Source organism: Ahaetulla prasina, chromosome 3 (assembly GCF_028640845.1).
Source record: "Ahaetulla prasina isolate Xishuangbanna chromosome 3, ASM2864084v1, whole genome shotgun sequence".
NCBI lineage: Eukaryota > Metazoa > Chordata > Lepidosauria > Squamata > Colubridae > Ahaetulla > Ahaetulla prasina.
The window spans coordinates 208,418,257-208,444,221 of NC_080541.1; the positions used below are offsets into that span (position 1 = coordinate 208,418,257).

Genomic DNA, 25,965 nt, shown 5'->3' on the forward strand with positions numbered 1-25,965 from the left:
ACATGCGCGCATGATGTTTCTGTGCGACCTTTTGGGCACTCGCCCTAAACAATGTGGTAATTCTCTTATCTGTGGACAGAATTAGAGCAAAACAAATTGATATATTCGCCTGGACTTTCTGACCGCCATTCACCACCGCGGGAGACGGAGCCGACACGCTGGTTCCGGCCCCAGGCGCCTGATGGACCCGGAGGGGTTCCGGACGGAGCTTGGGCCATTTCCTGAGAGTCTGGCTCACGGCTCGGTTGAGGAACTTGTTATGCCTGGGAACGGGCCGCGGGGGCCTTAGACCGGTCGTGCCTTTGCCTCTGACCCGCGCAGGTCCCAACCGGCCCTTGGTTCTCCGAGGAGCTGAGAGGATGAAGCGCCGGAGAAGACGCCTAGAGAGTTCCTGGAGGTCCAGCCGCTCAGAAGCTGATCGACACTAGTGAAGTCCTATACTAGGCTTACCTAGTGGCATTGAGGAAGCGAGGCGTAGCTACGCCTCCTCATTGCGGGCAGATAACCGCCCAGCCGCCCTGTTTCGGGTGACCTGCTCCCTCCTACACCAGGGGAGCGGATGACCGTGCAGGACGTGCTGAGGAGTTTAACGGTTATCTATACGATAAAATCGTTCAGCTCGGGATGGTTTGGACCAAGATTGCGTGATACGGGTGAGACGGCTGAGGGTGGTCTTGGTGACATTTTATGGGATGAGTTTGACCCTGTTCCCCGAGGACATGGACAGGTTGTTGGGGAGGCTGAATGCCACCACATGTTTACTGGACCCGTGCCTCCTGGTTGGTGCTGGCCACGCAGGAGGTGACACGAGGCTGGCTCCAGGCGATTACGAGCGCTTCTTTGGTGGAGGGTGTCTTCCGCCGCCTTGAAAGAGGCGGTGGTGAGGCCCTCCTCAAGAAGCCTTCCTGACCCGCTGTTTTAGGTAATTATCGCGTCTCCAACCCGCCGCGCAAGGTTGTTGAGAGTATGGTGGCATATCAGTTTCTTGCACCTGGATGAAACTGTCTATCTAGACCTGCCAGTCCGGTTTCCGCCCGGTTACAGCACGGAGACGGCTTTGGTCGCTGGTGGATGATCTCTGGAGGGCCAGGATAGGGGTTGTTCCTCTGCCCTGGTCCTATTAGACCTCTCAGCGGCCGATACCATCGACCATGGTATCCTGCTGCGCGTTGGAGGATTGGGAGTGGAGGCACCGCTATCGGTGGTTCTCCTCCTATCTCTCTGACCGGTCGCAGTCTGTGTTGACAGGGGGGCAGAGGTCGGCCCCGAGGTGCCTCACTTGTGGGGTGCCGCAGGGATCGATCCTCTCGCCCCTTCTGTTCAACATCTACATGAAGCCGCTGGGTGGGATCATCAGTGGGTTCGGTGTGAGGTACCAGCTGAACCTAGGGTGAATATTGTTCCATAGGACAGGTATTGTCAACTAGCTTCCAACAGGTGAAGGTGTTTCATAGAAGAAACTTGAAGCATGTGAGGTAGACAGTCCTGTAAATAACCCAACCATGAAGGGACTTATTGGTGACAGATTACATTTGGAAGTTTATGGGGAACTAGCAAATAGTCTTTTGAATCCAGGAATCACACAGCTGGAAGACAAGATGAATTTGTGCAATGGTTATAGTTAATCTGGCAGGAGTCAAGAGTCCAAAAGGACCCCCTGGAGTATAGTCCCTGACTAGAACCAGAGATGAACAATCCTGACAGCTGGAGAAATTTAAAACACACAGATCCTCAGTCTTGCTTGGGTTGAATCAAAGCCTGTTTTTCCCCATACAGATTCTTACAGCTTCCAGACACTAAGATAGAACCTCGATGGCATGACTTGGTCAATCCAGGGTGGAAATATACAACTGGATATCATCGTCATCATCATCATCATCAGAGCAGCATATTGATAATGCTGGACCCTGTATTAAGAGATGACATCACCTAGCAGTTTTGTGTATCCACAACACTAAGGACCCTATCCACTTTTTTCAGAATCAATGGGTTCAAATTCTTCCTAGGTAACCACACTAAACATTCCCATTTCAATTCCATAAAACCTTGCAGAGCCAGAATCGAACTCAGAAGGAACAAGACTAATTTATCTGACAGAGACTTAGCATAGTATTCACAGTGCCTGTTTCCACTGCCTCCTTCCCCAAAGAAGACAAGGTTACCTTAAACCTGTGATGGCGAACCTATGGCATGCAAGCCATCGCCCAGTTCAATTCCACTACACATGCATGTGCCTCCTGCCAGCCAGCTGATTGTTGGGTGTGCATGCACGTGTGATGATCATCTGTCCTTCGCACGCATGACAGTGCCAAAAACTGGTGTGTTCATGTGCGCCAGCCAGCTGATTGTTGGGTGTGCATGCACGTGTGATGATCATCTGTCCTTCGCACGCATGACAGTGCCAAAAACTGGTGTGTTCATGTGCGCCAGCCAGCTGATTGTTGGGTGTGCATGCACGTGTGATGATCATCTGTCCTTCGCACGCATGACAGTGCCAAAAACTGGTGTGTTCATGTGCGCCAGCCAGCTGTTCTTGGTCTCTGCCACACATGCGGAAGGCCGGGCGTGTGGGGGGCCATGCATGCGCATGCACAGGGCGGGGCACAAGCATGGGGCCATGCATGCGCATGCACAGGGCGGGGCACAAGCATGGGGCCATGTGCTCATTGCATTTTGGGGGCTCGTGCATGCGCCCATGCATTCGCGCCAGTGGTGGGTTTCAAATTTTTACTACCAGTTCTCCGAACTACCCAAAATTTCCACTGCCTCCTTCCCCAAAGAAGACAAGGTTACCTTAAACCTGTGATGGCGAACCTATGGCATGCAAGCCATCGCCCAGTTCAATTCCACTACACATGCATGTGCCTCCTGCCAGCCAGCTGATTGTTGGGTGTGCATGCACGTGTGATGATCATCTGTCCTTCGCACGCATGACAGTGCCAAAAACTGGTGTGTTCATGTGCGCCAGCCAGCTGATTGTTGGGTGTGCATGTGCACACCTGGAAGTTCGGCTTTTCCACAGCGTGATCCCTTCGCGCGTGTGGCAGTGCTGAAAACCGGCCTGCGCATGTGCATCGACCAGCTGATCACCAGGCATTTATGCACGATAGAACCCAGAAATTCAGCTTTTCCAAAGTGCGGCCCCGACAAGTGTATACATGCGCGCATGATGTTTCTGTGCGACCTTTTGGGCACTCGCCCTAAACAATGTGGTAATTCCCTTATCTGTGGACAGAATTAGAGCAAAACAAATTGATATATTTTGCTGCTGCTTTTATTGCTCCAAAGTAATTCTTAAGAAAGGTTTTTATCTATGCTCAATTGGATTCACTGTTTACCATCCTTCAATGATGCTTTTCCTGAGTTCATCAGAAAAACATGGAACTACCTGAGATCTACAAACAAGGAGAGTTTGTGCAGTTCCCTCTGACACCAAACAGGCCCATCAGGTGCCTGATAGTTATCTGAAAGGAAGACTACATTCTTTACGAAGAAATAAGCTTTATAACAGGGTGGATACCTTAGATTAGATAAGTATATGGTAAAAGAAATAAATGAGTTTATTTTTCCATCTAGAATTTATGTTGGTAAATATGGTGGCAATCTTGGAAGGATGACTGATACTAACTATCGTGTTTTTTGGAGTATAAGACACACCTTAGTTTTTGGGGAGGAAAATAAGAAAAAAACTGATTGGGGGGTGGATCGGCCTCCTGGAATACCCCCAACCAGCTGTTCCCAGAGGTGAATTTTAGCAACAGGTTCCTTGATTGTGAGCTCTGTGCCTTGCTTTTTTTTTTGCTTTTTTTCCTGCCTCTGAAACTTCTGAAACTCTGTTTCAGAAAAAAACTTTTTTTTATGCCTCTGAAAGCCTCTGAAACAGCTTCAGAAAAAAAGCCTCTGAAGCTCTGTTTGGGGGCTTCTTTTCTGAAGCTTCTTTCTGATGCTTTTTTCAGCCTCTGAAACCTCCATTTGAGAAGCTGGGCGGGTCTACATTCGGAGTATAAGACACACCCAGATTTTCACCTTCTTGTTTGGGAAAAAAAGGAGCGTCTTATACTCCGAAAAATATGGTATTCCTCTTATTAGAGGAATACCAGGAGGGCTAACTCACTGGGGGGATGTTCAAGAACTCCTGATCCTTCCTATAAGTAACACCACCAATTGCTTCAAGAGCTCTTTAAGTATCTTCAAACCAAAGTCACATGTGCCATGACATGAAGTTCTAATATATGTGCTCATTGTACTCATTCCCCAGAAGCCTTTTGGATTCTTGTGACTCTGTAGAGCCTACCAGAGATGATGAAAAGACCAAATATACTTGACAAGTTTCTGAAAGGTTTTTTCAATGACCTTCAATGAGTTCTTGGATGAAGAGTCATTCTGAGCCACATCAGAAGTTGAAACTACGGTGGTTAAGTGTTACAGACTACACATGCACACATGCCCCAAAGACTTGGAAGAATCAAGGAAGATTTTAATGCTGCACTGATTTGCAATTAACTGGATAGTTTAGCTACAAAACAGGACATTCAACGGTGCATCAGATTTTCAAGGGTATCAGTGTAACTCCAGTAATAAAAAGCAAATGAAGATGGTAATTCTGCAGGTTGAAACTTTACTGGGTCACACCAATGAGTCTGACAAGACTCGTTTGGATTAGTCTCTGTTATTTTAAGCAGATTGTCAATTTTACCACACCCTTTAACCAAATATGCTTCTGCTGAATACACAATATCGACTAGGGTGCTGAAGCATATCGTTATAAACGCTAGTCTTTCTCACATCCTTCATTGTGCTGTACCTTCCCTGTCCCGCTTTCCAATGGAAAATCAGAGAAAAATCTTCTTCTGACACTGAATTGAAACAGAAAAAAGCAACTTTTGGAGTTGAGAGACATGATTGGAACACTGGCAGCACATTGTAGGTGCTGGCACAAAATGGAGAGGGATGAGGAACAACTTGTGTGGCCTGTTACAAAATACCCATTTATCTGCTTCTTCTAAAGCCCACCATCAAGGAACTGAATGACTACAAACCGGTTGCGTTAACACCTGTAGTCATGAAAACCTTTGAAAGGCTAGTGCTGTCCCACTTGAAAACCATCACAGATCCTCTGTTAGACCCCTTGCAATTTGCATACTGAGCAAATAGATCAACAGATGATGCTGTTAATATGGCTCTGCACTACATCCTACAATATCTTGAATCCCCAAAGACTTACGCAAGGGTCCTCTTTGTAGACTTTAGTTCAGCCTTCAATACCATCATCCCAGACACTCTTATAACTAAGCTAAACCAGCTACAGGTACCTGAACAGACTTGTAAGTGGATCACAAGCTATCCATCTGACGATCCATCTGTCAAGCTACTGAAGTTCGCAGATGACACAACAGTGATCGGTCTCATTCGAGACAATGATGAATCCGCATACAGACAGGAGGTCGAACGGCTAGCCTCGTGGTGTGACTGAAACAATCTGGAACTGAACACACTCAAAACCATAGAAATGGTGGTAGATTTTAGGAAAAATCCTTCCATACTTCCACCTCTCACAATACTAGACAACACAGTATCAACAGTAGAAACCTTCAAATTTCTAGGTTCTACCATACCGCAAGATCTAAAATGGACAACTAACATCAAAAACATCATCAGAAAAGGACAGCAAAGAATGTTCTTTCTGCGCCAACTCAGAAAGCTCAAACTGCCCAAGGAGCTGCTGATCCAGTTCTACAGAGGAATTATTGAGTCTGTCATTTGCACCTCTATAACTGTCTGGTTTGGTTCTGCAACCCAACAAGACAGACACAGACTTCAGAGGATAATTAGAACTGCAGAAAAAATAATTGCTACCAATCTGCCTTCCATTGAGGACCTGTATACTGCACAAATCAAGAAGGGGGCTGTGAAAATTTCTACAGATCCCTCACATCCTGGATATAAACTGTTTCAACTCCTACCCTCAAAACGACGCTATAGAGTACCGCACACCAGAACAACTAGACACAAGAACAGTTTTTCCCTGAAGGCCATCACTCTGCTAAACAAATAATTCCCTCAACACTGTCAAACTATTTATTAAATCTGCACTATTAATCTTCTCATCGTTCCCATCACCCATCTCCTTCCACTTATGACTGTATGACTGTAACTTTGTTGCTGGTAATCCTTATGATTTATATTGATATTGATTGTTTCCTGATTACTTATTTGTAGCCTATGACTATCATTAAGTGTTGTATCATTAAGTGTTAAATTGTACCCTATGACCATCATTAAGTGTTGTAAGTGTTGTACCTTGATGAAGGTATCTTTTTTTTAATGTACACTGAGAGTATATGCACCAAGACAAATTCCTTGTGTGTCCAATCACACTTGGCCAATAAAAAATTCTATTCTATTCATTCTATGAATGAATTCTATTCATTCTATTCTAAAGTTCTCAGGCCAGCTCTCCTTTTTCCTGGTGAACTGGTCATATTTCCAAATAAAGTTTTAGACTACCATAATAATCCACCTTATTTGTTTTCTTATCCTGGTAATATGGGGGTGCAAACAACAGTCTTGAAAATAGGTATGATTCTACAGAATGGTGCTTTGCAGTATTTCCATTTTTTAAAAAAATAATCTTTGAAATTTTAAGTTTTAGGCAAGCTGGGAAGCCTAAACTAGGGCAAAATCAATGTCCACAGATTTAGTTATATAGATATCAATTGTGATTTATGATCACAATTGAGCCCAGCATTTCTGTTGTTAAACGAGAGTTTTGCTCCAGTTTACAACCTTTCTTGCCACAGTTATTAAATGAATCACTGCAGTTGTTTTGTTAGTAACACAGCGAATCTGGCTTCCCCATTGACTTTGCTTGTCAGAAGTTTGCAAAAGGTGATCACATGACCCCGGGACATTGCAAGTGTCATAAATATGGGTCAGTTACCAAGTGTCTGAATTTTGATCATGTAACCATGGGGAGGCTGCAACAGTCATAAGTTGAATAACAGTTATAAGTTCCTTTTTTTCAGTGCTGTTGTAACTTTAAACAGTCACTAAATGAGCCCTTGTAAATCGCGGGCTACCTGTACCTTCACACACATAGACACTTTGCTTTTCTCACCTGCATTCCCCTGCACAGATCTGCAAAGATTTCCCTTATAACTATGCAATTAACTTCATAGCATAATGTGGTATTTCCTGAAATTCAAGATGCAGGACATTTTAGACGAGCTTGCAATAATGCGAGCTTTCCTACAATGTTATATGAATGCTAGTGCAGAACCTACCCCTCAGGCTGTCAGTGGCAGAATGTTTGAAAGCATCTGAAAGTGTTTAGCTCACCTTGGCTTTTAGAGTAGTATCTCAAATTAGGCTTCAAACATGCCTGTGCATTCAGCCATGACAGCATCTTAAGAGGCATCCAAAGGAAACGTAGGGTTGGGTCCTAATCTACTTACACTCAGCTACAGTAGCAACGAATGCACAATCAGAAGAGCTGAAGGACCAGGCACTGGGTCATCAGGGAGAACATCTATCGCCTGTCACACTGGCGGCCTGCAAGCCAGATGCGTCATGTGCAGGCCATGCCCATCCTGGCTCCGCAAAGGCAAAAAAGTCACCATATGTCATGTGACATGATTGAGTTGGGTAGCCGTGACTATGTGGTCACTAACAGCTGGTAACAACTTGTTGGCATGTAATCAATCAACTCCCCTTACGAAAGTATGGATACCCAAAGCAAAATCCATGCCAACTATGTTTCACAAAAATGAAAGTCAAGCTAAAATGTGATTCTCACCAAGCTAAACATATTGAAAGTCTGGATTTGATTCCTCCTATTAAAGAAACAAGAAGGGAGGTAGAACGGTCAGTCTGATTTAAAGATCAAAAAGGGTTGTGAGTTATCAATTCCACAATTCCTTTTATTTTCCGAGTTAGACTGCTGCCTGATATTGGAACACAATGCAGGACAAAGAAAAACACAGATAAAAGAAGTAATTATGGAGTGAAATGTACTCATACATAAACACACCACTTGTATGTTCCTTGAGACAAACCAGGACTAAGATACATCTGTTGCTATCACTTCTAATTTAACCTTTGCCTTACAATCCATTTTTCACTTTATGATTCAAACAGATGTTTCTGCAAACCTTTTCCACCACAGAAAAAAATATTTTGCAAAGACTGGGACTCTTGATAACAACATGTGTTGTCTTCTTTTGGCAGTTTTTACAAACATGAAATTATTTGAAGTGCCAAGTTGCTGTTCAAATTCTTTCCTCTGAAAGTCATTAGTAGAAATGCTCAGGAGAAAGAGCGTGGACTGTAATATTGTTGGGTGTGCATGAGCAATGTGTTATGTTGTAGCACAAAGGCAAAAAGTGATCAAAAGCAGCTTCTGATTTCACAGATGAATAAAAATGTCTCCATTTTCTGAGCAAATAAACAGGGGAGCAAAACTCCTTGTGGAGGAGTTTGGCAGGGAGATTGTAATTGACTCCACATAGCAAAGCCAGTAAAGGAAACTTCGTGGTAATTTGCAAATTATGCACAATGCTTGTTCTGCTTGAAGAGATGCCAGACAACACCTGTTGGAGATTCAAACATATGTCCTTATAACAGGAATAAGGCTTGAGGAGAAAGTGACTACAGTAACTTGAACACACCATAAAAAGTGAAAAGTTCCTCTCCAGGACAGGTAAAACTTTTGAAAAACCTATTAATAACTTTCTAATGATACATGTGGTTGAAGATGAGTTGGAACACTAATTCATACAGTTTGAACTTGTCACCCTGCTATATCTTGGTCTGAAAGTCATAGGATTATTAACAGGGCAGAATAACCAAATAATACAATAATAGCAGAGTTGGAAGGGACCTTGGAGGTCTTGTAGTCCAACCCCCTGCTTAGGCAGGAAACCCTATACCACTTCAGACAAATGGTTGTCCAATCTTTTCTTAAAAACCTCCAGGAGCATTACAATTTCTAGAGGCAAGTTGTTCCACTGATTAATTATTCTAACTGTTAGAAAATTTCTCCTTAGTTCTAGGTTGCTTCTCTCCTTGATTAGTTTCCATCCAGTGCTTCTTGACCTGCTATCAGGTGCTTTGGAGAATATGTTGACCCCCTCTTTTTGTGGCAGCCCCTTAGATACCTGAACACTGCTGTAATGTCACCCCTAATCTTCCTTTTAATGATTTTGGACTACCTTCTGTCTGTCAAACACTTTTTCCTTTTCTGTGGCTGAAGGCCAATTTTAGCAATTTACTAAGGCATCAAGTGCTGTGGACACTTCATGAACTAAAAAGATAGACAAACTAATTAATAATTGTGGCAGATTGTTTACATATTGCTCTTTGTCAATGAATTAGTGCAACTTGGAGGGAAGAACAAGAAGGAAAATGTTCAGATATTTTTGCTGCTAAATTTGAATTCCTTTCTATATGATATAGAATATAGAATAACAGAGTTGGGAGGAACCTTGGAGGTCTTCTAGTCCAACCCCGTGGTCAGGCAGGAAACCCTATACTCTTTCAGACAAATGGTTATCCAATCTCTTCTTAAAAAATTCCAGTGTTGGAGCATTCACAATTTTTGGAGGCAAGTTGTTCCACTGATTAATTGTTCTAACTGTCAGGAAATTCTTAGTTCTATGTTTCTAGACATCTATTTCCCTTTTTCTTAAAAATAATGCTGTTTAGTAAAGTCTACATCTAATTGAGATTTAATATGCACTGGGTACTGAAAAAAAATTCCTGCTTATCTTTCTAATCAGGAACCAATTCAGTAAACATGCTAACAGTTTTGGAGAAGGTTTTTGAAAACTGTTGGATATGTGATGACCTGTTCAGTTGCACGCAGGTTAAGCAACTTTAGGTCATGCCACCTGTCAGAATCTGTCAATTACTTGACATGTTTTACCATTTTCTCACAGCTCCAACAGATAAGAAAGAGCCAGCAAGTTATGGATCTCCTAGATATGATAAGGCTGTCTCAGCTTGATGCAGGTTAAGTTGAGCAGACCAGACCAGGATAAAGCTCATTATCTATCAAGATGGTATTCAACATTAAAGATTAGCAGGGCAGTTTTTAGTTTTAGTGGCAGCAACAAATGAGACCTCCAGTCAAATGAAGGATCATCATTACCAAGGACAATCAACTTAGTTCTGGCATATACGTTATCCCACAAGCTTTTCTTTTCATCTCCAGCAGTTAAAATACAATGGCATAAACTCTAAGATTTAAACAAAAACAAACCATGGTGTAAAGTAGCCATGGGTCCTTGTTTGTAGGATTAACCTTGCCCTGGGGTGATGGGAATAGGAGACTACTTTTGCACCCGGCGTGTATCTTTTCTCTTTCTTGCAATGTCACATGGAAAAGAGGCGAGGCAACTCCAAATGAGTCAATCAAGTCAAACACTATTGATTAATTCAAGCTAACACCCACAATGTAAATTTGCTATTGACTGATCAGCCGTTTGTACTCAAAACTGCACCTTCATTGTACACAGAAAATAAACAAGTGATAATGCAGGACACACACACAAAATGAGCAATTATTTATAAGAACTACAGGGCACTTTCAATACGACAGTGGTAGGCTTTGTAAAAATAATTCCAGAAAGAACTGTTGGTGGCAATAATTTAGGCTGTATTGGTGAATGGAATCTTTTCCCTGAGTCTTCTAATGAAGATGGCCATAACTACTTTATTTGCAACCTGAAAAAGATTTCCTGGCCTTCCATTTTTCACAACATCAAAGGATGCCATCTGCTCTTTAAATAATTCACAATGCTTGGAGGCTTGGCACAATATTAGATTGAGGACATTCTGGGGAACTGTTGTGGTCCGTCAGCAGCCTACGGAGCTGGCAATGGAATCGGACAGCAATGAGGCTGAGGTGAGGCCAGGGCCATCAGTAAATGAGGTGCGGACTCCAGAGCCTTCAGAGACTGATAGCAGTGAGGCAGAGTAACAGGAGGAGCTTGTTCCTAATGCATGCATGAGAAGAGCTGCCAGAAGGCAAGAGCAGCTCAAGCAGAGAGGACAACTCGGGAGTAGGGCCAAGAGATGATTGGCCCCTCCCATAAGACTTAAACAGACCAGCACCAGTGTTTCAACTTGCCGGAAAACAACGTTGTAGCTGCATCCTCTGCTTCGCGTATGTCTTTGTTTTTGTGGCTTCTGGACGTTTGCCAGGAATTTCCCAAAAGATCCATGTCATCCTGGAGATCATTGGACATATGCAACTTGGGAGCACAGATCAAAATACAGCTTGTTCAGAAACCAAAGATCTGGCAGCTGCCCAAGGTCATCAGCCCTACGTCTTCACCAGATGTGAGACATTGCTCAGAATTTACAGAGAAGAAACTCATTTGTGTGAAATATACTCAAATCCCCTTAGAGCAGCCTATGGCTCTAAGGCAAGGGTGTCCAACTTGTGATGACCTGTTGCCATCACATGACGTATCACAACTTTTCCTCCCTTTGCTAAACTGGGGGTGGGTGTGGCCAGCAGGTGATGCATCTGGCCCATGGGCAGCGAGTTTGACACCCCTTCTCTAAGGCAATCTCCCTCAATATGGTACTATCCAGATGCTAAAGGTGATGGTTTCCTCTATCCCAGGGCTGTCAAACTTGCGGCCCGCAGACCGGATGCATCATGTGCCATGCCCATACTGGTTTAGTGAAAGCGGAAAACGTCACAATATGTCATGTGACAACACCCTGATGATGTGACTTTGACACCCCTGCCCTATCCATTCGATTCTGACTCAAGGGAGCAGTGTACATCTCTGCTTCTTAGCCAAGGGAGTCACTGTTGTCCGAAGACATTTCCATAGTCATGTGACCAGCATGACTATACACTGAAGCCCAAGGAGCATTGTTACCTTTCCACCAAAGTGGTATCTATTTATCTGCTTCCATTTGCACGCTTTCGAACTGCTAGGAGAACTTTCCGGATGACAAGCTCAGCATCTTTAACTACTGAGCCATCACATCCTCCAAAGATTCCATGAATTCCCCTAAACCAGGGGTCTGCAAATTAGCCTCTTTTAAGACTTGTGGACTTCAAGTCCACAAGTCTTAAAAGAGCCAAGTTTGCAGACCCCTGCCCTAAACTTTCCTTTCTCTTAAACACTCACCACACCTGCATTAACAGGAGTCAGCTATAAAAATATAAAAATATAAGACTTATTATTTATCATGCTAATGGATTTTTACAACCTGCCCAAACAACCATCACCTGTAATATTGTACGAGTCAAACCCTACAAGCTTTTTATATTTCAGAAACAAACACTGACCTAGACTTCTATGTCTGCATACATAGCTCTCCATCTGGTGTTTTCCAGATCTGTTGGCCATATTGGTAGGGGAAGATTGGAGCTGTTGTCCCACTTTGGGGGTAGCAAACTGATGAATCTATTTTCTTGAAATAGAGGGAAAGCTGGTGGGGTTTTTTTGGCCCATAGAATTGAATTTGTAATACAAATACTTCTCAACCTACGACTACAATTGAGCTCAAAATTTCTGTTGTTAAACAAGACAGTTGTTAAGTGAATTTTGCCCCATTTTACAGCCTTTCTTGCCACAGTGGGTAGTAACATGGTTATTAAGTGAATCTGGATTCCTCATTAACTTTGCTTGTCAGAAGCTCACCAAAGGGGATCACATGATCCCAGGACACCATCATAAATACATACCAGTTAACAACAGCCTAAGTTTTGATCATGTGACCTTGGGGATGTTGCAACGGTCACAAGTGTGAAAAATAGCCATAAGTCACTTTTCCAGTGTTATTGTAACTTTGAATGGTCAATAAATGAATTATTGTAAGACAAGGACTACCTATACTGCCCCAGAGATTGCATAGGTTATGGTTTATAATATTAGGTTACCACAAGGAAGAGAGGAGTAAATAATTCCACCCTAGAATATTTTTTTGTGTTTTGAGGTCCTTGGAAGTTCTCAGGGCATAAGGGATATTCTAAACGTGGCCAAGAGCTATATTAGCTGTTTTATTTCTGTACAGCTCCATTCAAGGTGATAAAAGAATTGCAATCAGAGGACAATTGGTGGTTTTTAAGGGGCACAGTCACTTCAAGACTAAGGCAGAGGTGGGATTCAGCCGGTTCTGTCCGGTTTGGGTGAACTGATATCAGCAACTGCAGGTGGGCTCACCCTGCCCACCCGGCCGGATGTAATGCCATCCTATTTAGCTACGTTTTCGAGGTCGGGTGCATGCGTGAAAGGTGCGCAGGCGGGCAAAGAGCATGCACGGAAGGCCGAGCACATGTGCAGAGGTGGTGCCTGTGCTCACATTTGTGAACCATTAGGGAAGGTAAGTGAATCCCACCTCTGGACTAAGGCATCCATTTTGCTGCTTAGAATATCCCAAGTTGTAAAAGAAAAGCCTGAAAATTAATCCCTGCCTATTCTGAGAAACCCTCTTGTTATTCTGTGGGGGTTATGTGGTTTATTGGGTCATGGAAAGCTTATCCTTGATTGTATGATGCACTCTGCCTTTCTCTACCTCATACTCACCCAATGAAGTAATATAGTGGTGAAATCCAAATATTTTTTTAATAGTGGTTCTGTGGGCATGGCATGGCTTGGTAGGCGTGGTGTGGCTTGATGGTTGTGGCTTGGTGGGCGTGGCAGGGGAAGGATACTGCAAAATCTCCATTCCCTCCCCACTTCAGGGGAAGGATACTACAAAATCTCCATTCCCTCCCCACTCCCGGGGGAAGGATATTGCAAAATCTCCATTCCCACCCCACTTTGGGGCCAGCCAGATGTGGAACTGCTCAAAATTTCCGCTACTGGTTCTCCAGAACCTATCAGAACCTGCTGGATTTCACCTCTGAAGTAATGCCATTTGACTGTTTAGATTTTCAGTTCCCACAGAGTCTGGTCCCAATTATATAAGAACATGGATATGCTAAGCTTCCTACCCAGAACATACCTGTGTCACTGTTTGCAGAAAGCTCCGTCTGTACCGGTTGGAGGATAACAGGTCCATTCTGAAGGCTTTCAGGAGGTTCAGAGGAAACCTGCAGCACAAGATTAAAGTTTGGTCATCAGAGCTACTAATTTGCCCTGAATGTTTGTAGCATTTTATACACCATAGCAATCAACAGAAGTTTAGTTTGAACCAGGTCTTAAAAAAATAATAATTGTGACCTCATTAAAAAAATGAGTAAAACAAACTTAGCTGATTGGAGGCAAAATACTATAGTTTTGTGAAATGATCATGTCTTTAGATTCTATTTCTCCAAAACAATGTGGTTTTAACATCCTTGCTTGGGAGTAAATCCAGGCAATTCATCTTGATTGACTTCTGACTGGATTTGTATAGGAATAAATTGTTAATCTCTCATTCTTTGATTCTCCTATGTAGTGTTTTTTTCCCCCAAAATATCCCCTTATAAATTAGAAATATCAAAATGATTTTGTCTTAAAATAGGACTGCATGGAATGATAGACAGACAGTCAACAGACAGATAGATGATAGGTAGGTGATAGATGATTGACCGATTGTATATCTATCTGATGATCAATCGATTGATCAATCGATCGATAGATTATAGGTAGATACCCTTCAGGTGTGCTTGAAACTTTGAAACAAACCTTCAAAAAATTTTGATGAAGCAAAATTGGCCCATGTTTACATATAATGGAGTCTCTTTGGGATTACTTCAGGAAAAATGAATGAATCCAGTCTAGTGCTGGGTTTCAAATTTTTTTATTACCGGTTCTGTGGGTGTGGCTTGGAGGGCGTGGCATGGCTTGGTGGGCATGGCTTGGTGGGCGTGGCGGGGAAAGATACTGTAAAATCTCCATTCCCACCCCGGTCCAGAGGAAGGATACTGTAAAATCTCCATTCCCTCCCCACTCCAGGGGAAGGATACTGCAAAATCCCCATTTCCTCCCAATCAGCTGGGACTTGGGAGGCAGAGAATAGATGGGGGTGGGGCCAGTCAGAATTTTTACTACCGGTTCTCCAAATGACTCAAAATTTCCACTACTGGTTCTCCAGTACTGGTCAGAACCTGCTGAAACCCACCTCTGATCCACTCTAACCTACATGCTCCACACTTTACTCTCCTTTTTTGAATATTGTCTATTTTACATAACGTGAGCTCTAGAAAACCAATCCACTGATCAGTCTAAAACTTTTCCCCAGGAAATAATGCACTAAAGTCTGCTATGATAGCTTGAAAAGAATGGCATTGAAGGTCACCATTTTGAATTTTCAACTTAAAAAAAAAAGAGAATTTGGATGAACCTGTAGTTTTTATAATATATACTGCTTTGAAGGTTCCAAACCAGTTGTTGAGCTAGGAAACATATAAAACCATATTAACATATAAAAGCAAATCTTATCAGATACAGGAAAATGTGTGAAAGAGTGAAATATATTAATGTATTGGACAAATATGAAGGCCAATTAACTGTCAATAAAATCACCAAAGGTACATGCTATGGTGTAGAAAAATTAGATCCATGTTATTTGTATGTCAACGTACGTAGAGTACTGTGCATATTTTAATACTATTTTAATACTGTATGAGCCAAACTTATCCAAGTACTTTTGAGAAATATTGGAAATCAAAGGCTAAGTCTGCTGGGAATTCTGGGAGTTGAGCTCCACAACAACCCAGAGAACAGCACATTGGGTAAGGCCAATATACACAAATGTTTACTTTAAAATTTACCTGTGAATATGTTGTTTTAGTAGCAGGATCTCGGTCTTCAGGCTCTTTTGGAGTAAACTGTGTATTTCCCATAACAGTGGCTATACTGGGAGACAAATGAAACGATTAAGTACAGATGAATGAATATATTTCAGCCAAAAATCACAGATGGGCATTAAGGTTGCCAAACTTCGGCTTGTAGGAGCATCAATCAGCATAGCCAACAGCAAAGGATGCTGCCAGGTATAATAGCAATAGCACTTAGACTTATATACCACTTCACAGTGCTTTTACAGCCCTCTCTAAGCAGTTTACAAAGTCAGCATATTGCCCCCAACAATTTGGGTTTTCATTTTATCCACCTTGAAAAGATGGCTCAACCTTGAGCCTGATGAGATCTGAACTGCCAAATTGCAGTCAGCCGGCAGTCAGCAGACATAGCTTGCAGTACTGCACTCTGACCCCTGTGCCACCGTGGCTCATAACATCTGTAACATCTGGAAAGCAACAGATTTCCCATTCTAAGTCTTATTTTGTCCAGGGCTACCTATAAGTCAATCCTTGACTTACAACCCTTTGTTTGGTGACTGTGCAACAGCACTGAAAAATGAGACAATTGGTTCTCGCAGTTAAGATGATCAAAGCATTTTCATGGACACTTCATCAAAATTCGGGCACTCGGCAATTCACATCTATTAATGATGGTTGCAGGGATCACCATTTGCAACTTTCCAAGCTGGCTGCTGAGAAGCAAAAAGTCAAAGGGGGAAGCCAGGTTTACTTGGCAACCTTGGGGTTATTTAACAATTGCAGCAATAAAGTTGGTGGCAGCATTGGGACGTTACTCTACTTTTCTGTTGTGGTGTGTTTAGGAAAAAGATTCCTTTCTGAATTTCAAACAGAAATCAAAATGGAAGTTCTTAACATTTTTCTTCCCTTTGACTATCATTAAGTGTTGTAAGTATTGTGCCTTGAGGAAGGTATCTTTTCTTTTATGTGCACTGAGACCGTATGCACCAAGAAAAATTCCTTGTGGGTTCAATCACACTTGGCCAATAAAAAATTCTATTCTATTCTATTCCTCTGGGTGACCAAAATGCAATTGCCTATCTGTTTTTCTTGGGGGGTGCTGAAAAAAGAATAAGTACATATAGCAAGATTTATCATGATGCAGGACAATCAGAAAAACAGGATGGAGAGAAGTTCCATAATCCCAATTGGGAAACTTTTATGACAGAATAAATGTCCTTCACTACAATAAATATCAGAGTTCTATATGTGCAATGCTAAATAGTCCGAATTTTGAAAAAGCCAATATAAAGTACTCAATTATCTTATCAAAAAGTTGAAGGGATGTTTTCAGGTTTATGTAGGTTTCTGGCACCAGCTTTTTGCAGAAATTCAGAAACAACTCCAGACCCTCCTATGATGTTAGCTTTGTTCAAATGCTGAATTGGTTTGAAGGGCCCAAGTTTGAAAGAAAATTAGCATTTCCAGTATTTTACTTTTGCAGGACCTGGGGGTGGTTTGGTCTTTGACCTCCTTGCTCCTGATGTATCATTCCTTTAGAATACTTTGGAGAAAAAACAATTACTACCAACCTGCCTTCCATTGAGGACCTGAATACTGCACAAGTCAAAAAGAGGGCTGTGAAAATATTCACAGACCCCTCACATCCTGGACATAAACTGTTTCAACTCCTACCCTCAAAACGATGCTATAGAGCACTGCACACCAGAACAACTAGACACAAACGCCATCATTCTGCTAAACAAATAATTCCCTCAACACTGTAAAACTATTCACTAAGTCTGAATTGCTATTACTATTAATTTTCTCGTCGTTCCTATCACCCATCTCCTCCCACTTATGATTGCATGATTTTAACTTTGTTGTTTGTATCCTTATGATTGATATTGATATTGATTGTTTCCTGATTGCTTATTTGTACCCTATGACTATCATTAAGAGTTGTAGCTTATGATTCTTGACAAATATATCTTGCCTTTTTATGTACACTGAGAGTATATGTACCAAAGACAAATTCCTTGTGTCTCCAATCACACTTGGACAATAAAGAATTCTATTCTATTATTCATGGATTTTTAAAGGAAAAAAAAAAGGGTTAACATCTAAGCAGCTGTCCTTCAAAATAATTTAGTAACAGAGTTGGAAGGGACTTGGTGGTCATCTAGTCCAATCCCCTCCTCACGCAGGAGACCTATACTAGGGATTCGAACCGCCGAACTGCCAACCTTTCTGAATGACAAGCTCAGTGTCTTAGCCACTGAGCCACCTAGCCAGGCAATCATTCATCATTTATAATAATCATTCATGTTTTTCCGTAAGATTTTTTTTAAGGGTACATTGACACAGCTCTTTAATTTCAGCTTGAAGATGCTGTCCTCATTATTGTTTAAGGCCCTGATCACGTAACACCATTTTCCTCTCACCCTCAGCTCCTAGTCCAAGGCTGCCTGGTTTTGAGGTTTTCTGATCTAGTGTGAAAGTGGTGTTTTCCATCTACTCCCAATAAAACCTTGCCATACAGATAGTCCTCCACTTAGAAATGATTGTTTTAGCAATTGTTTGAAGTTACAATGATACTAAAACAAATGACATGAATGGTCCTTGCACTTAAGACTATAGCAGCAATTCCACTGTCACATGATCACAGTCCAGGCACTTGGCCACTGCCATGTATTTATGATGGTTGAAGCATCCTGGGATCATGTGATCACCATTTGTCGTGCTGGTGTAATGGTTAGAATGCTGTACTGCAGGCTACTTCTGCTGACTGCTGGCTGCCAGCAGTTTGGCAGTTCGAGTCTCACCAGCTCATCCTTCCATGCTTCCAAGGTCGCTAAAATAAGGACCCAGATTGTTGGGGGCAATATGCTGACACTGTAAACTGCTTCAAGAGAGCTGCGACAACTTTTGGTATATAAAAGTCCATGTAGGAAACTGGATTCACTTAATTTGCAATCGTATCCTGACAGAGGACGAAAGCCACCAAACTGTCCATCTTTCAAAATTTACCTCCTTTCCAGTTTCTCCCTCACATCCATTCCAAAATGAGGGTAATGATTCTTGAATGCGAGTAAAATATATGTATCACAGTACCTTCACTTAATCTGCAGTAAACTATGAGGACCAAAATAGAGATTAGCTATGTCGAAAATTATGATGCTCTAAATTTGCCTCATGTACTGGGAGAATGCACATTAATTTTACTGCCTGGGTATCTATATATTAAGAAAGAAAATGAAGTGGAGACATTAGTTATTTATTTCCTGCCTATTTTATAAAACAAGGGAGCGAAGGGATTTTTTGTTTTGTTTTGTTTTTCTGAGTTCTGGATGAATTTGAGGCAGGTTTAATAGGATCACATTTCTTTGCAGGAGTGTCTATGGAATAAGAAACTGCCCAGAATCAGGTTTCAGAAGGAGATGAGCAGTTAAATAAATAAATAAATGTTTAAAGAGTCAAGATGGGAGTTTCAATTGTGCAATCACAGTCATCTTAACTGTTTTGACAATCCCCTTTGGCACTCCTATTTCTTTGTGATGCCCCTTATTCTTTGTGCTCTCCTGCAATATGTTAATGTCAAATGAAGCAAAGGGGACTGCAGAATGGCTTCCACACACTTGCGAGGAGTTGGGTTGTAGAAATGTGCCAATGTGGAAATGTAATGTAATCTATTTAAATTTATTATGACTGCCCATTCCAAAACCTCTGGCCGGCTTCCAATGTCCAAATATACAATAAAAAGAAACACTTAAGAACATGAAATAAAATGTAGTGAACTCAGGGGTGGGCTGCTGGGGGTTCGCAAGGGTTCGGGAGAACCTGTAGCTGAGGTTCTGTGCAGTTCGGAGAACCCCCAAATCCCACTCCTGGCTGGCCTGCCCCACCACGCCCCTCCCAGGAGTCCCCACACGGACTGTTTTTGATGCATGTAAGTGCAGGGCACGCACAGAGGCTCGGGGAGGGTGAAAACGGGCCTACCGGAAGTTTGGGAAGGCTGGAAATGGGGCCTCCAGAGCCTGGGGAGGTCATTTTCACCCTCCTGGAGGTTTGAGGAAAGCCTCCAGAGCCCGGGGAGGGCAAAAATGCCCCCTACCCACTGTGGTTCAGGCAGCTGACTAGGCCACGCCCACCATGGCCACGCCTACCCAGCAACTGGGCAGAGAACCCCTTGCTAAATTTTTTGAAGCCCACCCCTGAGTGAACTGAATTAAAAACAACCATAACAATAAAAAAATTTGACAGGGGCTCCATAGACATATTAACTCAGACTGGGAAGTATCGCCACAGAAATCTCAAAGGAAAGTTTGATACTATGAATCCTAACATATTTATGATAGCTTTGGTTTCTTCAGGTTACAGCAGCTTCATTAATTTATGCCACAATAAATCTGTTAGTCCTTATGGTATTTCTTTATTGTTTGTATTTTAAGGAGCAAGATGTCACTAAATTCGAGCCATAAGATCTGGAACATAAATCTGGAACTAGAAATCATTGATGCCTGTCCAAGTTTAACTATAACAAAGAGCAAGAAGGAAAAAAAAATATGTTGGGTGTGATTGCCTGCTAAGAAAATATCCGGTTAGACAGCCAACTAAATCGCTTTTTAGCGGATGCCATTGGCATACTCACGGAACAAGGAAGAAGATTGGCAATGGCTTTTAATAATGTCATATGCTCTGATCTTGGCGATTTAAGGGAAATTATGAGAGTGACAGTGGAGACCAGCTATTGGGAAGACTATGTCTTTGGATCTATCCCCATTTACATGAAATCATTAGTCTGCTTTGTCGAAATAGGCAGCAAAGGGAAGGGCTTGGTATTAGTCATTTGGAGAGTAAATAAGAACCACCCAAGAACAATTCAAACAAGTTTACAGCACAGCATACTCTGCATTTCAAGACCTTATAACCTCTCTCTCTCTCTCTCTCTCTTAGCCTCCAAGACAAGCCTCCAAGTTTTTCATGCACCTCACAAGACTAATTCACATATGACTGCCCTACAGACACCTGAGACTTCAGGAAAAGAAATCTGGGTTTGCAGAAATCTGGCATAGCAAAAGGTTGGAATAAAACGCTCCTCCTCCATCTGTCCACTCGTCAGTCAAATGTGATACCTCCTAAATTTCTTGAGAAAAATATATATAAAGTAGTGGCCAAAATTGTGGAAACCTTTTGGGAAAAGTATATTTTCTAAAACTAGCTACTAACACCACTTTTTTTGGGGGGGGGGAGTAGTACCATAAAATTATATATCAATAGAAAGATAATTTAATCAAGAATGTAATGCAATAACTTTTATGGAGGATTTGCTATTAGAATAGCAGTTACAGTATAAAGAAGAAAAGTGAAACATGTAGAAAAAATGAGCAATACAAAAATTATCAGCATAAAAAAAAAGAGCTATACAAAAATTATCACCATATCAGTTAATACTTAGTTGAGTAACCTTTAGCATGAATTACAGCCTTATAACATCTTCCCATGGAATGAACCAAGTCTTTTAGTTCTGCAGCTGTTCTAATGTGGAACCAATATTGAATGATTGCTTCTATTTACTGGGTTTTATTGCTGGGTCACTTCTGACTAACAAGTTTCTTTAGACGGCTCCATTGATTTTTCAATTGGGTTAAGGTCTGGGCTATTCCCAGACTCTTCCAACAGTGGAATATGATTGTCTTGAAACTCCAAACAAAAGTGGTGTTATTAGCCATCAAACCTCAAAAATACACTTTTCCCACAAGGTTTCCACAATTTTGGCCACTACTGTACATGAAAGGAATCACCCAAAGACATTGCCCCAGAGCAGTGTGGAAAATTAAAGCCACCGCTTGCTTGTTGGCATATATCACCAGACCTAACAGACATTATCAATGGACTCTTGCAAAATCCTTGAATTCTGAAACCTGCAAAAACCAAACATTTTTGTCTCTCTTTCTTTCTGAAATTGTTTGTGTTTTGTACTTCTGAGCATTGAATTCCTCCATAACCATTTTCCTTTTATGTTTTCTATAAAGAAGACAGGTTTCTGTCAGGTTAAAGTTAATTTCAGATTATTTCACAGACACATCAATGTAATTTTCTTGGCTGCAGGTAGAACAGATTTGTCATTGGTTCTTCCAATGTCTTCTGACCTCCCTGTCTAGAGTCAGAAATTTTTGGTGTGGATGGCACATCATCAGAAAATCTCCAGGTTGTGGGCTGGACTGAGAAATCAATAAAACCAAAACTCGTGTGTATATGTGTGTGTGTGTGTTTTTTTTTTGTGTGTGTGCGTATGCGTGTAATCAAACTCTCTATTGCTGCCCAAAAAACAACATTGACATGTCCAGGAGTTCAGCATGTCTTAAAGGAGCCTTTACTTTTTACACAAACCAACAATTAACACCTTTATGAAAAAAGGAAGATGGTACCTCATATCAGGAAAAGCAGGATGTCCAACCGTGGCTATTTTAAGACTTGTGGACTTCAATTCCTCACAATACCTTAGCCAGCCATGCTGGTTAGGGAATTCTGGGAGTTAAAGTCCATAAGTCTTAAAGTCATCACGGTTGAATACTCTTAAGCTAAAATGTTGCTAGAAATTACATGGAAACAGCACAGCTTCCTCTTGTCTATTATCATATTGTTTTAAGTTGTGTCACTTTTACTCAGGGCTTCCTAACATATCCAAATTTATCAAGGATCAAATATTTTTATTATCAGTAATAAAATTATAGGTTGTGGCTAAGTCGAAAGTCCATGCATTATAGGTTGGCTTATTAGAAGACGAGAAATTTGAGTTATGAAGTATAACTCAAAGATGAACATAACCTGTTATTTGTGAGCAGCTTTAAAGGAAAATGGACATTGTGACCAAGAGACGCCTCTCTGTCACTAAGGAAACACGAAGAAGTAAGAAGAAAATAAGGAAAGGAATAGACTTCTCCTGATCTTAATTTTTCTGCTGTTTTTACATCTGGGCTTATATGTACCATGTTTTCCCCAAAATAAGACCAGGTCTTATATTAATTTTTGCTCCAAAAGATGCATTAAGGCTTATTTTCTGGTTAGGTTTTTTTTGGGGGGGGGAAATACAGTACTAAACTCCTCTGTCTCCTGATGATCTTAATTGGGGCTTATTTTTGGGGGTAGGGCTTATATTATGAGCATCCTGGAAAAAAATCATGCTAGGGTTTATTTTCCGGTTGGGTCTTATTTTTGGGGAAACAGGGTATGTATGTGTGCCTTTCAGTCAGTGTTGACTCTTGCTGACTGCCTGGATTGGTCCCTGCACTTTTCTTGGCAAGGTTTTCTCACACTTTTCCCTTGCTTTCTTCTTAGGCCTGAGAGAGAGGAACTGGCCCCATAGTCACCCAGCCGGCTTCATCCTTAAGGTGGAACTAGAACTCACAGTGTCCTGTTTTCTAACCCCTGCTACATCAAACTGGCTTTCAAAAAAAAAAAAAAAAGGCTAGTTATCGCACTGTTGTGATTTTATCTGTAAGTAAGCAAAACTCTAAAAAAATTTAAAAAAACCCACCCCTACAACAAATTACTTTTAAATATTATCCATCCACTTCCTGTCGGCTCCAAAGCAGCATAGTCTTAACAGTTCATTTTGTTCTCGTAAAATGCCCCATCACTTTGTTTGCCAGAATGGTCTTCCTCTTGGGAAGCAGAGATGTGAACTGGGTTCTCCCCAGTCCTGAATTTCATCTGCTGCTTCCTAGAGAGGACTGTAAACAGGAAGCTGGCTAGAAGAACCCTGATTTTTCCAGCTCGGTGAACTACGCAGTCTCATTTCTCCAGCTATTGCCTCCATGAAAGGGCTCCACGTTGTAAGCTTTGGGTAAGAAGGAACAGCAGATATGCTAGGCGTATGGGCAAGTCTTGAAGACCCTGCAGTGTGGGAAGCTGCCAAAATCTCCGAGAAATGCACTTCCCACACTGCACAAGGCAAAAAAAAAAAATAAGGAAGGGAGAAGAAAGGAGGAAAACAAGCCAACCGAGATGCAGCGTGTAGTTTTTATGTTTTTGGTTATGAGCTGAAAAGTAAGATTAAAATATACATCTTTGATAAACTGGTCAGGATACTAATAAATGCTATTTAAACACTGGTAGATATTTGAACATTAAATAACATACATACATACAAATTGTACCTTGCCTGTGTTTGCAGAACGAAGCCTGACTCTGTTGTGCTGCAGATCCCTTCTGGAGCTGTTCAGCCACAGGTGCTGCAGTGTTTAAAAGTCTCTCCCAACAGGCACCTTGCTTTGCCTTGAGCAATATTCAGACAGGGTAAACATTAGGTACAGCCACATGGATAGGGTGGAGCTTTGGATACTCAGTAGCTTTACTCAGTTATTTTTTTTCCCCTTCCTGGCCTCCAAGGCAATTCTAGTCTGCTCTGTTCCAAGTATGCTTTCCACTGTTAATAGTGCCTGCAGGATTTGTAGGATCTTTTTTAAAAAACAACAACAACAACAATAAACAACAGAAAACCATGAGGTTTATAGCCAGTTATGTATTTTTTTTGTTCCTTGGACAAAAATAAATAAATAACAGTGTGATCTTAAGTGTGTTTCTGAGAAGGAAGGCTCAAGCCATTTAATGGGAGTTACCTAAGGAATATAGGATTGCAAGAATGTGGCATATCCACATGAACAGGAATCGGAGCAGCTGATGGCTTGCTATGAGCAAACTGCACAGCTCTTTGAAGAAAAAGACTGCTTTAATTTGGATTCTATAATCTCAACTGAAGGATGCACTGGCTCAGTGGCTAAGATGCTGAGCTTGTCGATTGAAAGGTTGACGGTTCAGCGGTTAATCTCTTAATCCTTAATCCCTAGCGCCGCGTAACAGGGTGAGCGCCTGTTACTTGTCCCAGCTTCTGCCAACCTAGCAGTTTGAAAGCACATAAAAAATGCAAGTAGAAAAAATAGGGACCACCTTTGGTGGGAAGGTAACAGCGTTCCATGCGCCTTTGGCATTGAGTCATGCTGGCCACATGACCACGGAGACTTCTTCAGACAGTGCTGGCTCTTCGTCTTTGAAACGGAGAGGAGCACCATTCCCTAGAATCGGGAATAACTAGCACATATGTGTATGGGGAACCTATACCTTTACCTAATCTCAACAAGAGCTTGTTCCATTGCTTTGAATTCTTTTCACTTTGTAAATCCAGAGGATAGTATGGAGACTACTGCCTGCTTATTGGATCTTCACCCTTCATAGATGATTGAATCAGCTGGAATAGCATTTAAGGAAAGTGAAGAATGTCTCTTTGTAGGTGCATTCCACCCTAGCATTTATAGGATGGGGAAATCCATTTATTGGATGGGGAAATCCATCTCTTGATCTGGGAAATCCATTGTGAAGGCAGATTACATTTTGTTTCTGGAAAAAAGTCATCAGTAAAATAGTGACATTGCAATTTCAGAGATATCTTGATCAGGGGTTTCCAACCTTGGTCCCTTTAATACTTCCAAAGCTGGCTGAGGAACTCTGGGAGTTGAAGTCCACAAGTATTAAAGGGACCAAGGTTGGAGACCCCTGATCTGGATGATATTGAATATCTGACCCCATTTCTGTTCAGGTTTCAGCTAAGATACAGTATATAACTATTTTAGTTACAGATTGATTTATATCCAATCTAGAGACTGGCTATGAAATAGTACAACCCAGCTAGATCTTTTTGATTGACCCTGACACTGGCAAATAAAGCCTTCATTTAGCAATAGTTTGGGCCCTTCCTTTAAGGCCATGTCCACTGTCTAGTTAACATAATCAATCAGAAGAAAGCTGGAAGGGACTTTGGAGGTCTTCCAGTCCAACCCGCTGCTCAAGCAGGAGACCCTATACCATTTCAGATAGGTGGCTGTCCAGTCTTTTCATAAAAACCTCCAGTTATGAAGCACCCCCAACTTCTGAAGGCAAGCTGTTCCATTGGTTAATTGCCCTCACTGTTAGGAAGTTTCTCCTTAATTCCAGGTTTCTTATCTCTCCTTGATTAGGTAACGAGGGAACTATATAAGGAAGCTACATTTCAACATCTAGAATTGGAGATCTCTTGTCTGACAGGCTGCTAAATTATAGCATGGGTTACCACCTATACAAAATTACAGCAAGAAATAAATCAGATTTTGGAGTACGCTGATGACATTCACCACTACTGCTCCTCCTTATCTAACTCAAGGAACAACTGACATCCTTATATGTTGAAATTCAATAGTGACATCAAGGAAATAACC

General features: G+C 41.7%; 1 protein-coding gene across 6 annotated transcripts in view; it reads right to left on the reverse strand.

The window, feature by feature from the left end:
* Positions 1 to 24,013, reverse strand: part of BCAS1 (brain enriched myelin associated protein 1) — a 75,148-nt gene extending 51,135 nt beyond the window's left edge. For 4 of the 6 annotated variants that reach the window (XM_058174481.1, XM_058174482.1, XM_058174480.1 and 1 more), the window contains exons 1-3: positions 23,875 to 24,013; positions 15,725 to 15,809; positions 13,972 to 14,059 (exon numbers count right to left, since the gene is read on the reverse strand). In XM_058174481.1, coding sequence (XP_058030464.1) covers positions 13,972 to 14,059; positions 15,725 to 15,796 — 160 coding nt within the window. In that variant the 5' untranslated portion in view covers positions 15,797 to 15,809; positions 23,875 to 24,013. The remainder of the gene's footprint in view (positions 1 to 13,971; positions 14,060 to 15,724; positions 15,810 to 23,874) is intronic. The other 2 variants (XM_058174483.1, XM_058174479.1) reach the window with 2 other exon arrangements.
* Positions 24,014 to 25,965: the final 1,952 nt, after the last annotated feature.